Source organism: Mustela nigripes, chromosome 4 (assembly GCF_022355385.1).
Source record: "Mustela nigripes isolate SB6536 chromosome 4, MUSNIG.SB6536, whole genome shotgun sequence".
Classification (NCBI taxonomy): Eukaryota; Metazoa; Chordata; class Mammalia; order Carnivora; family Mustelidae; genus Mustela; species Mustela nigripes.
The window spans coordinates 12,365,344-12,380,959 of record NC_081560.1 but is presented as its reverse complement, the minus strand read 5'-3'; the positions used below and the strand labels follow the sequence as shown (position 1 = coordinate 12,380,959).

Genomic DNA, 15,616 nt, shown 5'->3' with positions numbered 1-15,616 from the left:
TTTGTTCTGTCTTGGAGTAGCAATTCTTCCCATGCAGGTAAGTGGGATAAAGTGCTCTGTATTGTCCCTCGCCATTTTTAAAGAGCTAGTCTTTATTCAAGGTTTTTTTTTTTTTTTTTAAAGATTTTATTTATTTATTTGACAGAGAGAGATTACAAGTAGGCTGAGAGGCAGGCAGAGAGAGAGAGGAGGAAGCAGGCTCCCCGCTGAGCAGAGAGCCCGATGCGGGACTCGATCCCAGGACCCTGGGATCATGACCTGAGCCGAAGGCAGCGGCTTAACCCACTGAGCCACCCAGGCACCCCTTTATTCAAGGTTTTAAAATGGGTTGATTTATCTTTCGCCTCCCCAACCCCAGCCATATCTTTTGAAGTAGCATATGAGGTCAACCACAATCTGTAATTTAGAAACAGGTATGTTATTAAGCATTTGCAATGTAGAGACCAGAATTCTTTGATTATATTTGTCTTCTCAGGCACTGACAACTAATACTATTAAGGTCTATGACCTCTTCTCTACCCTGCTTCTCAGAGCCCATGTTGGCACCTGAGTGCCAGACTACTGCTTTCTCTCCCTTTCTTTCTGGCAGCGGGACTCCACAGTAGCACAGTTACTAAACCAGCAGGTAGCTGCATAAACACTATAGAGTCTGAGAGGGACTGGGTCTTTGCTGGGCTGGGGACTTCATTCCTTCCAGTTCAGTTGGAAGTTGAAGTTGACCCCTTGCCTCAGTAAGATGCTCCATCCTCAGTCTGAAGTTCTATTTCTGCACAGAGATCACAAGATAACCCAGGAATTAGTTATCCAATGTCAAACTGTCAAATATTAACATCACTGGACTGACAATATCAAACAAGTTGAACTTAAGTATTTTAGGATATAAATATGCTGCTTTTTCTATAGATGTATCTTAAACACAGACATTAAGTTGCCAACAGATAATCTTGAGGCTTAAAGGAATGCTATTGTGCTTTACTAAGCACTAACATGTGTATTGGTTTATAGATGCCATTACCTAAAGCTAACTTACATTACCTAAGTATAAAGATGAACATTAAAAGATAAAGGTCACCATTTTAGCCTGAATGGTTAAGATTTTTTTCTTAATCTCTGTATGAACCATAATTTTAGTCCTGAATTACATAAAAATTGTCAGGTTGATTTAAAAAAGAAACTTAACAAAAAGTAGCCATAATAACTAATAACTGAAGTGCTGCTAAAATTGCTTTTGAGCCACTTTAAAATAGATGCTGTAATCCATTTAAATAGTAAGTGCTGTAATTTTCCAACTGTTATTACGAGGCTTGAGAAAAACTGATTTAGAACCAAAGTGAAAATCTGATTGAAATTTCTAACAAATGTTTTTCTACCACAACAAAATTGTCCAAAGCTTCCTATCTGTGATAAAGCACCGCCATCCCTGGTCTCTACCACTTGATACCTATTAGTGAGACTTTTTCTAATTTAGAAGGGAAAAAAAGGCAAGGCCAAAGAGAACTTTGTGGCTCTGGGCATCTATTTTTCATTATGTTAGTCACCATACAGTACATCATTAGTTTTTGCTGTAGTGTTCCATAATTCATTGTTTGCATATAACAGCCAGTGTTCCATGCAACACATGTCTTCCTTAATCCCCATCACAGGGTTCACCCACCCTCCCACCACACATCCCTCTACAACTGTCCGTATGTTTCCTGGAGTCCATAGTCTCTTACGGTTCATCTCCCCCTCTGATTGCCTTCCCTTCATTTTCCCCTTCCTTCTCCTAATGTCCTCCATGCTCTTCCTTATGTTCCACAAGTAAGTGAAACCCTATGATGATTGACTGTCTCTGCTTGACTTATTTCACTCAGCATAATCTCCTCCAGTTCCATCCACCTTGATGCAAAAGTTGGGTATTCATCCTTTCTGATGGCTCAGTAATATTCCATTATACATATGGACCACGCTCATGGATTGGAAGAATAAACATTGTTAAAATGTCTATACCCCTTGGAGCAATCTATACTTTCAATGCCATTCCGATCAAAATTCCACTAGCATTGTTCAAAGAGCTGGAACAAACAATCCTAAATTTTGTATGGAACCAGAAGAGACCCCGGATTGCTAAGGAAATGTTGAAAAAGAAAAAAACAAAACTGGGGGCATCACATTGCCTGATTTCAAGCTTTACTACAAAGCTGTGATCACCAAGACAGCACGGTACTGGCACAAAACATAGGCACTGGGCATCTATGATAGACACTTCGCTTTCTCAGCTAGCTTTGCAAAGGATGAAAGCCCTGAATTATTCCACCACTGCCAGGGGAAATGGTAGCTGATTAAAGTCACATTGTTATCTGTCACTACTTCTCAGCATTGAGAAGGCCCTTTCTGGGTCCATGGACGAACTACAGAGTCTACACTATTGAGAGGCAGCTCTATTACAAAAATACACTTCAGCCACTCTTCCAGGTCTCTGATTCTTTGTTGTTTTTAGTCTTCTAATTTCAGGCTTATTTGAGTACCCTTCTGAGTTCTTCCTGTTTTTTTTTTCTTTTCTTTTCTTTTTTCTTTTTTTTTTTGTTCTAGCCTATGACCTGAACCCTTCTAAAGCCTCTCCTTGCTCTAGCGCATAATTTTTGATTCACAAATTGACAAGGTCCCTGTCCTCTAGAGCTCACAGACAATGGGGAAGATAAGGCACCTTCATGGTCATCTACATTATAATACAAGATAAACTGAGTGTGTAAAGAAAGTGAAATTGGAGAAAAAAGCAAGGACTTTTGAGTAGAAAATTCTGAAAGTATGGAAAAGGGCATTTCAGATGCTGAGAACAGTGAGCAAGGCGATGTTGGAGCATTTGTTGTGGGGAAGGAGGATCTAGGTGATAAGAAAATGCTTCAGCTCCGCTCTTCCATGACATTATACATTTACGTATTTTGTATATTTTAATTTTTTTTTTTTTTGGTCAAGAAAAAGTAAGGTAGCACTTGTGATTTGTTTCAACAGTCTAAGGAGCATGTGTATTAATAATTCTTGTCTGAGAATTGAGATTAGTTTAAGATGCTATTTATTTAGATTAAGGTGTTATTAAGTTATGAGTTTGTCCAAGGATGTTTTCAATTGGCGTACTTTCTGCTTATTTATTTATGTATTTTTAAAGATTTTATTTATTTGACAGAAACACAGTAAGAGAGGGAACACAAGTAGAGGGAGAGGGAGAAGGAGGTTTCTGCCAACCAGGGAGCCAGATGCGGGGCTCGATCCCAGGACCCTGGGATCATGACCTGAGCTGAAGGCAGACACTCATTGACTGAGCCACCCTAGCAACCCTGCTTTTTTTATTTTAAACAATCCTTTCCACACTCCTTACTCAGAAGTATGTGCAAAGAGAAAGAGGGAGAGGTCAGTGGCGTCATGAAATAACTTTGAGGGCCGACTGCATGTGGACAAAGGGATGCAGGTGATCAGGGAGAAGTTTTAAAGATGATTCCAAAGTTCAAGTCTGGGATAATATTGGTACCATTAAAATAAACAAATAGTTTAAAAGGGGGAGATCTGTTTTGGAGGACAGGAAGAATTTTGCTTTTCATTTGAGTCAACTGCTCGTAGAAGGAAGATTTCTTTTAAACATAATTGTTAAAAAATATTTTATTTTAGAGGGAGGGAGCCGAGGAGGAGGGAGGGAGAAACGGAGAGAGTCTCCAGCAGACTCTGGGCTGAGCACGGAGCCTGAGGTGGGGCTGGATCTCAGGATACTGAGCTTCCGACCTGAAACTAAACCAAGAGTCAGATGCTTAACGGAGTGAGCCCCTAGAAGTGCGGATTTTTAAACAGGAAATCACCGGAGGGCACTGACAGTAATAACAGCTGGTGGGTGTGGGATGATTGATACCTGTGCAAGGCCGGAAGGCAGTATAACACCGCTGTTTCAGGAGCTAAACATGGTGAAGGCAGGGGTAAAACAGGAGATAAGCGTCTAGAATGCACCAACTAGAAAGCCAGGCTTTTAGGAGCAGGTTAAAGTGTGCACTGGAGACCATGTTAAGTAGTTTGTATTTTTCTCTTTTAATGGCAAAAATGGGCCAATGAAGCCCTGTAAGTAGGGTTTGGAGAAGGAATGTGCTAGAGGGTACCCTCCCTTTCTAGACGTTGGACAGGACTAAGACCGGCAGAGGAGGGGCCTGGGGAGGCCACCTCTGGCCTGTATCCTGCAACCTGTGGGACCCCAATACTCTCTTGCTAAGCAGGGCCAAGATTAGGGTGAATGAGGCAAAATTTAAGGGGTGCCCAGAAACACAACAATCAAGATCAAGGCCACTTTAATGCAATACTTAAAAAATATTAAATTAGAAAAGATCCACAAGGAAGAACATATCAGAATTTTAAATAAGATCAACAAGCTGAAGTTAATTAAAACTATGTAAGAGTGCCACTTGGTCAAGAAAAATGGTCAGAAATGACAATTCCTGCAACTGGAAATAAGCAAAGGTGTTGATTTTTTGCAATTATCGATCAAATTTACTTCTATTAAAGCCAGGAAAGTAAAACTACAGTGACTTGTTTTTGGTATAAATAAAATATTTAAACTTAATGTGGTGAGTTTTAATATATTCTCTCTTCAAATTTTTGATATTCAAGTATTTCAGTGTTCTGGATTTTTTTTTTTTTTCTTTTCTGTATGTAAAAAAGTTCATTTTTTCCTTGTGCCTCAGGATTCACTTCGGCTCAGAACTTACACTTAGTTAAATTTTTTATTTTTTGTTCCTCACAGATTTTTTTGAATGAATGTATTCTTAAAATATTATCCTGATTCTTCCTAAAATATTATTTTGATTGCCAAATTTTGGCACCCCCTGAATTTTTTGCGCTCAGCCCTACTTCTTTCTGGGAACCCTATTGCTCAGGCAGGCCTGGACCTTTCCAGTCTTTCCCCAGAGGCCCCGCTATCTATCCTTCGTTTCGTCGACCTCGCCCCCTCCCGGTCCAGGCTGGGAAGCTTGTCAAATAATTTCATTTCAGTAGAAACTTGAAACCAGCAGCCCTCACCACTCGGCGGCGTTGCTTTCTCCGCTCCCTCCGTCGGGGGGGGGGGAAGCTCCCGGAACGATCCCATCACGGATGCTTGCTTTCCCCCGGCACTAGCCGGAGCATTTCTACGACGCACGCTGCGGGCTTTCCGTTTTATTCCTCTCGCGAGGCTTGCGTCCGCGCTCTATCCGGAAGTGCTCGCCTAGCTCGAACCTGAACCGGCTCGAGCGTTCGGCGAGGGCGGGAGTGAGCCGGGAGTTCCTCGCTGCGTGTGCGTGCGGCTCCAAGTGGCTCGGGACGCGGGGCTGTGTTTGTCTTGGTCCTTCTCTTCTCACCTGTGCGGAGGACTTCAGGGTTTTCTGCCACTTCCCCCGTCCCTTTACGTTGCTGGTTAGGACCGCCACCTTTGAGAAGGGGCGCCCGCCCATCCCGGCGGTGAGGCCGGGGAGCCCCGGGGTCTCCATGGTCTTTGCTCCACGGGGTTGGAAGCAGTAATTTTGGCAGCAGCCAGTTTCAGATTTAAGTCCCTTGGTGCGGCTGTAATACTTAATCGAATCGTCACCATGTATTAGGAACTAACTTAGAAGTATTGAATGTGGCTGTGCGTAAATCAGACGAAAGCCCCAGCTCTAGGGGGGCTTGCATTTTAATAAAATTTGAGAAGACTGGAATGCACATGGGCATACATCAGAGTATTTTTTGCACGTGGCAGAGGAAGAGGAAGCCAAGGGGAATAAAAAAGATAAACTTTTTTTTTTCTTTGAGGGGGAAGTCCTTGTAAAATGCACAGGAATGTTGGTGTTTATGGTCGTAAGGTGGACTGCGTGAAAATTATGAATGGGGTTAGGAATTTAGGGTCCGTGAATTTGTGCTTTTGCTCTAAGAAACCTTATTTATCGTGTTTTCTCCCTCTCTCTCTCTTTTTTCCCCCCAGGGGAAGACCAAAGACTAGATTGTAGGAAAAGCAGATAGAAGCCATGTTTCGAAGACCTGTATTACAGGTAACCACTTGGACATATTAGTGTTGAGATGCCTTACCTGTAGTGATCAGATCTCGTCCGGCTTTTGACTGCAGAGGCCAAAGGCCTTTGGGCCCGCCTACTTGATGTGTGCTCATTTGATAGGATTTGGGACAGATTTTACGTGTGTAAGTGATGTTCACTAAAACAGAAAATAATTTCGTAGCTGACATGTATAAGGGGAGTCCTAGTTTTAAAAAACATGCTACTTGCATTTAGATCAGTTAGCATTTAATGTCTTTAGTGATCTAAAGACCGTAAAAATCGTTTCCAGTAGTTTTTCTGTGAGGCATGTGGTCAGACTGTCCTCTGTGGTCAGACTTCCACCCCGCTTCTCCCTGTCCTGAAGAGTGCATCTGAAGTCATCGTGTCACCACAAACGTACGAGGTCCTGAATTCCTTCTCACTCCCACCGGCCTGACTCCTTATTTCTCCGGACACTCTAGCCAACCTTTACCCAGACTAGACCACCCATTTTCCTCACTTACATTTGGTCACCAAGTTTGTAGTTTTTTCTTTATAGCACCTCTCTCACTCCTCAGCCTGTTAAGACTGATGAAGAATCAGTTCCTCTCAGAAACCTGTTCTCTCCCACGCAGTCTGCAGTAGAATCAACCCTGTATTCTTGGGAGTGGGGACACTTTAACCTCTACATAGTTCTAGCCTTTCTCCGTGTATTGGGTGTTGGAATTTGGAACACAGAAGAATTACTGCTGTCTTAATACTACAGCGTGAAGATGTATACAAGAGTTAAAAGTTTAATTTTAACAATCATCCCAGTTAAAATCTTTCCCTATTTCTCCTTTTCTAGTGGGTCTTAATTTTTGTGTCTCCCAAATGAGACCCATTATTCTGCGACTTGGGAGCTGTGGCTCATCTGAGTATTTCAAGTAGGACCTTTCAAGAAGCACGATACAAGTACTAGTTTGATTCTTTTTACCGTGTGGCAACTCCATCTTTCCTTCTTAACCACCTCGTGTCCCAAAACGTAGGGATAGGATTCTGTAGTCTGCACTGCCCCAGGAAAGGGTCTTCCTTTGATTGGTGAACATCTCCTTTTCTATTAACAGTGCTACCTACTTGACACATGCTTCTCTGATGTACCGAGTAGTTCTCTGAACACTGGAGGCAGCAGAGGGCAGTGGGAAAAGTGGCAGCCTTGGTATCAGATGGCCCTGGGTTCTAGGCACAACAACTTGCCTGTTATTTCTTGTAGGATTTGGGGCAGGTTAATCTGTCTAAACTCTTTTTTTTGGTCTCCAAAGTAGGGATAATTTTACATAGTTGATTGGTTTCTTCCAAGGACTAATCTGTAAAAGGTAAAGCACTTAGCTGGTGTTCAGTAATGATAGCTTTTGTATCATTGCTGCTGTTTTGTGTTACTTACTACTTTCCACTGACAGTCGGACTTGAATCGTCCTATTTTTGTACTTTATCAGAGAACCTGATTTGTCCGAGTCTTTTTCCTTTTGTCTATCTAAAGCATGCATTTTTCCAAAATACATTTGATTTTACCCTTTGTGTGCAGCCACAGAAGCACCACAATCAGGAGGGCTGCCAGAAAAGAAACAAGGATTCTAAATGAACCTTCCTAGGTGTGCCGTCTAGGACATGGTACTCTTGGGCTTCTGGAGTAGTCGGCCTTCAGGGCTCTCAAGCGTTTGTGTGGTCCTCGTGGTGCTGTGTGGGGGAACATGTGACATGCACTGCTAGTCCTCGGGGGGTGTGTGCCGTAGGAGTCGCTGACTTGATGGTGACGGAGTGTGAGCAGGTCTTCTGTTGGGGTTACCTTTCCTCCCAAGTTAAAGTCATTTTACTCATTTGTTCTACTGTAGGTATTTCATCAGTTTGTAAGACGTGAGTCTGAAGTAGCCACCAGTTTGGTTCTTGAAAGATGTAAGTAGTACATTTCCTAGTTCCCTAGTTTTTCCTAATTTCCTAGTTTAAAGTATGTTATATATAGCAACGTACACGTATTCTTAAGTGTGTTGTAGAAGAGGTGCACTAGTTGGGTTGTAATCTGATAATCCTCAAGCCCTTGGCCCATGTTTGCCTGTCTGCTCTTGGCCTCATCCCATCAGGCTGAGGGGCCTTGTAAGAATTTCCTTGAGTCCAGTTTGGTTATCTCGGTCTTCCAAGGTCATCTGCTATTTGGCTGGGAGAGTGAAGGTCTGTGCAAGCTGTTCTTTCACAGAAATATTCACTCATATTTGTAAAGATTTTCAAATCTCAGATTTGTTCTTTCAACCATATGTGTTTTTTTTTCTTTTCAAAAAAAGGTATTTTAAAGATTTTAGGGTAAAATAAAGAGCTTAATGTTTGTTTCTTGGGGTACTTTATTTAAGATTATTTTCTCCCTTCTTTTCCCTCCTAGCCTCCCCTCATTTGCCCCAACTTAGCTCTGATCTTCTAGAACCTGTTTAAGGCTGAGCTCGAGGTTGAGTAGTATTCATAGCTATTCCCCTTCTGGACCTTTCTCTAAATCTCATTTTATTTACACACTGCATTTCAGCTCTGAACCGTGTGCAGCTGCTGGGGCGAGTGGGTCAGGACCCCGTCATGAGACAGGTGGAGGGGAAAAATCCAGTCACAATATTTTCTCTAGCGACAAATGAGATGTGGCGGTCCGGGGAGAGTGAAGCGTACCAGATGGGTGAGTATGAAAGCCTCGGGTGTTCGTTGTATCAGCAGTACAGAGACATTTTTATTCTCAGTTAGTTGATTAGAGATGAGCTACTTTTAGAAAGAATCTTTCTTCTCTAGTTCTGTTCCTTTCTCTCAGAAATTGTGACGTTGGTTTTGCTGGGCATGTTGTCTTTTGGCGTTTGCTTTGTGTGCTGGCATTTATAACCATGTTTCCTATTCCTGTGATGTAGGTGATGTCAGTCAAAAGACAACATGGCACAGAATCTCCGTATTCCGCCCAGGCCTCAGAGATGTGGCCTACCAGTATGTGAAAAAGGGGTAAGTTGAGGAAGAAAGGATTTGATAGATTGGGTGGTTTAAAAAACTGGTCAGAAGTGTTCCCGGGGAATGCCTGCCTCCTTTATCCTACTAATTACTCCGTTAACTCGAGATACTTATTCACAGCTTAGTACTGTATGCATGGGGTGTTGCCACGTATGACTAATGCAGAAATCTGTAAAACATGGTTTAGCTTTCTAAGAATTTACAGTTTGGGACAGATAAGGAGTGTACATAAATAGAAGCAGATGAGGCAAGAGAGAAGGCAGAGTGTACTGAGTGCCATGTGAGCAAGTGTAACATGCTTTTAGGAGTTCCCATGTCGCCTCTTGGCATCTGCATGGGACCCTTAGCACAGGGCCTGGAGTGTCTGAAGTCTGACTCAGTGAGGTGTGGCAGTGTTCACAGCACTTCTGCTATGTTTGATAATTTTATGTCGGCTTAATAGTTCCCTTTTGGAGTGCTTGGATTAATTATAAATAAAAATTGTCTTTTCCATACCTACAGAAGGACGAAAGGGTGTGTTGAACAACAATTATATTCATAGTTAATATATTTAGGAATGTACTTGTTTTATAGAAATGAAGTATATTTCCTGAAAGACAATTTCAGGAAAAACTAAAATTTGTTTCTTTTTAATAACTGCATGCCTTTTTTTTAATGTGTATTTCCATTGTCCAGTATATATGTGTGTTTGTATGAATTTGCATTTACGCACACATAAATACAGGAAATTTCAAGAAAAGTATCTGTATGCAGTTTCACCCATGGATTGATGAATTTGTGTGTACTCCCTTTGGCCTACAATCATTTCATTAGCTTTGTCTACTTTCTGTTTTTTTGGTGATGGTAGACTCTGAAAATGATGCCAGCGTGCATTTTCTACCCTTTAAAATCAGCTATGGTTGTTTTGTAGTTCAGCCTTCTAAACAGTACAGAAATAGTCTTAGTTATTAATGCTAAGTGAAATACTGAGCTGAATACCTTTTCTGAATTTTAATAATCTAAGTCCCTTGAGAATAAGTTCATGAACCTATGGGAAAGAATTGGACAATAAGTGAAAATCAGCAAGTCTTTTAGGGAGTCCAGTATCAAAGTGGGGGGAAATCAGTCCTAGAGATTGAAAGGATCCCACGACATTGCTTTTCCAATTCGTGGTCTTAAAGTCACTTTTTTTTTTTTTTTTTTAAACTTTCATGAGGACTGCTGGTAGCTCAAGGCTGAGAACTGTATGTGTCAAGTCCGTGTGGACGTTCTGTTTCAGTACCTTAGTACTCCTAATGTTGAACTTTGAGATGTAGCAAAAATGAGATTATGCCTGATTCTCTGTTTCATCCTTCATGTGTGCTTGTTACTGCCTCTCACCGGACTCTGTCTCGTAAAACAGATGACAATCTCCAGGCTGAAAACTGTAAATTTTTATTTTTATCAGGTCCCGAATCTATGTAGAAGGGAAAGTAGACTATGGTGAATACACAGATAAAAATAACGTGAGGCGGCAAGCAACAACGATCATAGCTGGTAAGAAGCTTGTGATAATAGCTATTCCCTGCTCCCCCTTCCCTTTTTTAAAAGCTTGGCTTGTTGTCAGTAACTTGAACGGAGGCTTTGAGTACTGATGCTGTGATTGTCAAGCAGCTCGCCATGAGCGCTGGGAGTGTGGTTTGTGGGTTTGCTATGAGTGTCTGAGTTCTGGTCGTGCAGAACGTTGTCTCTGTGCTCAGTTTCATTTCACAGGTGACTTTTGAGTAGACTGTCTGTGTCAGTACTTAGCTGTTTGAAGTGAGAAGAACTTTAACATCTTTAAGGACATGGCCTAAACGGGCAGAAGCCTGTGCCAAGATAGGGTTATTCTACTGTGAGTGGCATTAGACATTTGTGCAGGTTTAGTCACCGCCCACTTGGTCCTTACAGGATGATTTTAAGTTCCTGTTAGACAAAATGCAAAACATTGTAAAAACATACACACACAAAGTTTAAGGAAGGTCAGGAAGATACCGCCCGGAGATACCTCCCAGAGCTGAGTTTTCAAACTTCTGTGAAAATTCTACAAGAATTTTGAAACAAATGTAGTAGCCCTTTGGACATATTTAAGTTGACATGAAAATTTTTTTCAATATAGGATCGTTACTCTGAAATGTATTAATGGATGTAAATACCATAGCAGTTTGATACCCATCGTCCTTGAAAAAAATACATGAACAAGCTCTTCAACATTTGGAAGTTTTATATTGTTTCTTTTTCTCTGAACTTGTTTTTCCATTTTCTCCTAAGAAATGTAACTTAATACGTATTGTATAAATAAGAATATTTTATTATTCATCCTATTATATTTATAACAAAAATACATAAGTTCAAAGTTTTTAAAAAATTTTATTTCAAATTTTATTTTGAATAAAATTTTATTTAAAAATAAGATTATTTTTAAATTTAAAAACATTTTTAAAAATTCTGTGATATTAAGGCTATAAATGTTACATTTTCTTTTGATTGAGTTATCATTACAGTTGTTTTTAAAACATAAAATACCAAAGCAATTTTAATATATAAATTTGAAAACTGAAATTGTATTGGAATGCATCTTTTATGAGAGAAGTGCTCTTTTTTTAACTCTTCAATAAATTGTTAAAATAAGACAACTGATCCCAGCATCCTGGGATGGAGTCCCACATCAGGCTCCTTGGCTCAGCAGGGAGCCTGCTTCTCCCCCTGTCTCTGCCTGCCACTCTGCCTGCCTGTGCTCACTCTCTTTGACAAATAAATAAATAAAATCCTAAAAAAAAAAATAAGACAACTGTTAAAGATTTTATTTATTTGAGAGAGAGAGAGCAAGCGAGCATGTGAGGGAACACAAGCAGGGCAAGTGGGAGAGGGAGAAGCAGGCTTCCCGCTGAACAGGGAGCCTGATGTGGGGCTCGATCCCAGAACCCTAGGATCAGGACCGGAGCTGAAGGCAGATGCTTAACACACTGAGCCACCGAGGTGCCCCAAAATAAAGTAGTGGTTAAACATTGATTCTATTATTAGTTTTTATGGATATAAACACTAAGAAACCTTTTGTATGAGTAAGTACATAGAAATGAAAGAAAGTAATGTCTCAAGTGTTTATGTACTTCTGAGATATGCCAAAATTGGGTATCTTTTAAAAATTAATTTTTTTAATTATGGAAAATGTCAAACACACATAAACATAGAAAAGTGGAAAAAAATTTTCTGTCATTTAGCTTCAACAATTATCAACTGATGGCCAATATTATTTCTTCTGTTCCCCCAGCCTACTTTTCCTCCATTTGGATTATTTTCTAGTGAATTCCCAGACATTATATTATTTCATTCATAAATATTTTCAGTAGGTATTTCTGAAAGATAAGGATTCCTATTTAAAGTGTAACTACAGTGCTATTACCACACTTAATATTAGGAGATTATTAATTATTTTTTCACCAGATATCACAATGTTTAAATTTCTTTGATTGCTTCATAAATATAAGTCCATAAGGTTATCTTACATGGTTTATATGTATCTTAAGTCTCTTAATCTTTTTTTTTTTAAAGTTCTTATTTATTTATTTGACAGAGAGCTCACAAGTAGGCAGAGAGGCAGGCAGAGAGAGGGAGAAGCAGGCTCCCTGCTGAGCAGAGAGCCTGATGCGGGGCTCAATCCCAGGACCCTGAGATCATGACCTGAGCCGAAGACAGAGGCTTAACCCACTGAGCCACCCAGGCGCTCCCAAGTCTCTTATTTCCTCACAATTCTGGAGGCCAGACCTCTGAGAACTTAAGTCTCTTAATCGACAGATTTTCCTATTAGCTTTCTTTTTTACCTTGCTCCAGAGTTCTTATCTTAACCACGCTACCCTATTGATAAACTATAATTTGTTATAAATAATAAAAAATTTATTTCTTGTGGTTTCTCTGAGGTATATTGATCTTGAAAACCAACATAGTTATCTTTCTACCCTCATTATTATCAGATCTTAGATGTGGTCCTGTCTGACCATTTTGATTTCATAGTTCTTGGGCGTCTTGACAGTATTTCATTTCTGCATGCTCTTCCTTGGGCCATGTCTCCAGAGATCTCTACCTATTCACAAATTTTTTTGTAGACCTCTGTGGGGCGTAGGACTATACCTATGAGTTCAGCAGTGGAAAGTCAAACTTTCTAATAAAAAAGTTGGCATTTCTGGGGTGCCTGGGGGGCTCAGTGGGTTAAAGCTTCTGCCTTTGGCTCAGGTCATGGTCCTGGGATCGGGCCCTGCATCGGGCTCTCTGCTCAGCGGGGACCCTGCTTCCTCCTCTCTGCCTGCCTCTCTGCCTACTTGTGATCTCTGTCTGTCAAATACATAAATAAAATCTTAAAAAATTGGCATTTCTAAATCTCTATCAATTAGGTATTTCTGAAGCATTTAACACTTTCATATTCCACTATAAGCCAAAAGTATGGGCAAACTTTGGATTGTAGGAATTGTTCTGAGCCAAGCCAACACTAAATTGAAGTAGTTCTGTTTCTCTGTCATTTTGTTTTCTTCTTGTCATTAGTATTCACAGCATGGGTGCGTTAATTGAGTCATTAACAGATTTATGGTCAGTAGTAAAAATGAAGAGATCTTTAGTGACATTTGAATTGAAAGAAATAGGTTTTATTGTTTTTTTCTTCAATCAACCAACATACAGTACATCATTAGTTTTTGATGTAGTGTTCAGTGATTCATTAGTTACACGTTCACACCCAGTGCTCAGAAATAGAGTTTAAATTTGGTGCTTGGTCATTTTTTCCTCCTAGGGATCCATGTCTTTAATGTAAACGTAACCACCAGTGGATGGCACTCTTGCTTTTTTACACTGTGGCGTCAGTTGTAATAATCTCTTCTGCAGTAACCTTTCTGTGTCAACCTTTCTGTTTTTAGAAAACTGTATTTGTAGATACTGTAATAACCACTTTTAAAAATAATTCTAAAGTTACAAGAATCTGGATTTTTTTAAAGTTCTACAGAAAGTACTTCTTTTCCTTTGCTTCTCCTAAATTAACTCCATCGGGGACAACGTTTTAGCTGCAGTGTCTGATCTTGTTTGAAAATGCTTTCTCTGTAATATTGATTAGTAAAAAATTTCCCAAGAATGAGTATAAAAAGTCAATCTATTTTAAAACTTAAAAATAGAGTGTCTTCTGTGTGAGTGTTACAGCCTACTTAAAGACATCGGTCGGTTTGTCTTCGCCGACAGGGCCATATGTTGGACCCCATCCTTTCTCTGTACCTCCAGTGTGGGGAGTGTTATGCCTGGTCCCTCGTCTGTGTGAGGACGTGCTGCCTGCTTTCATGGCTCTATCTGAGCACTGCAGGCTCTGAAATTTGTGACTAGTTCTTTTGCAGGAAGTTATTGCTGAGCAGTTGTTATTGTTTTCAGGGAAGACAAGAAATACCACACTTTTTCTGCAAGGTCTCAGTTGTCACGTCGCTGAAGCCCAACTTTTAGCTCCGTTGGTGCCTCTTGAATATATGCCTCTCATGAACATAGCAGGACTTAGTTCACATTTTGGGAATTTTTCTAAAATCCTGTTAGATAATAGCACTAAAGTATGTGTCATCGGGGAACAGTTAAATGAGAAAGAGTTCTGAAAATAATACTTATGATTTGGTTTCTTTACAGATAACATTATATTTCTGAGTGACCAGACCAAAGAGAAGGCATAGAGTGGACGAGTCTCCTTTGGCCATTGTTTGGTACAGTCTCATTTCCAAATTATGTATAGTCTTTATAGGTCCTAAGGACAAGAATTAAAATATTATTTTATATAAAATGAATGATAAGACTTCTCATGACTCTTACTCCCCCTCCCCTTTTTGTCTCATAGGCCTTTGTAGCTAATGAGTTATTCTTTTAAGGATGGTTTCTGTGTATAAGTGTACAAAACAGTGAGCTGTCAGGTTCATCTGTGTTAGAGCAAAGGGCTAAGTGTCCTTTGGGATGCCCCCTTGTTTCTTGTGCACACTTTTATAGTGTTGATTCAGCCACTGAGTATTTGTTGGGCTTCACTGTGTGGCAGGCATTTATCCCATGGTTGTGAACAACGATTTTCTTACTGTTTGCCCTATAAACTAGATGGCAGGGACTGTATCTTCTCTGTTTACCTGCCCCTTAACCAGGACTTGGCACAGTATACTCGATAAATGGTGACAGATGAATGATCCCAATGGGATATTAAGCTTTAGCCCAAACTGGAAGGGGTTGCTGAACAGTGGTTGGTATCTAACCTAGAGAGCTTCAAGACTAACCTACCTTCTTCTCCTCTTTTGTTTTTGGGCAAATTTCACTAGTAGCATTCAAATAGATTTTAGCAGCAGTAAAAACCTAAAATAATAAGGAGGGGTAAAATAGTTCATCTCCAGGTGATGCCTCCGGGGCCCTGGTTCCACTATTTTCTATCTTTCTAAGCGCCGCTGTCATCCTTTAGTCCCATCCAGAACTTGGGGGCTCCCCAAGCAGCCTTTCACATGGCCTCCCTGGGTTAGAGCCGCAGCAAGGGCATTTTCCTTCAATTTTCCCACCCGGGCCCGTGGCGCACACGCGCATCGTGCACACACAGTCACCCGGGCCCGTGGCGCACACGCGCAGCGTGC

At 40.6% G+C, this 15,616-nt stretch overlaps 1 protein-coding gene across 3 annotated transcripts in view; it reads left to right on the top strand.

Moving 5' to 3' along the window:
- The first annotated feature begins 5,182 nt into the window (after positions 1 to 5,182).
- SSBP1 (single stranded DNA binding protein 1) overlaps positions 5,183 to 15,616 on the top strand; it is a 15,686-nt gene continuing 5,252 nt past the window's right edge. Inside the window, exons 1-7 of one of the 3 annotated variants that reach the window (XM_059395598.1) lie at positions 5,183 to 5,284; positions 5,948 to 6,014; positions 7,868 to 7,928; positions 8,545 to 8,685; positions 8,909 to 8,996; positions 10,429 to 10,517; positions 14,646 to 14,719. In XM_059395598.1, the coding sequence (XP_059251581.1) occupies positions 5,991 to 6,014; positions 7,868 to 7,928; positions 8,545 to 8,685; positions 8,909 to 8,996; positions 10,429 to 10,517; positions 14,646 to 14,689 (447 nt within the window). In that variant the 5' untranslated portion in view covers positions 5,183 to 5,284; positions 5,948 to 5,990 and the 3' untranslated portion in view covers positions 14,690 to 14,719. The other 2 variants (XM_059395600.1, XM_059395599.1) reach the window with 2 other exon arrangements.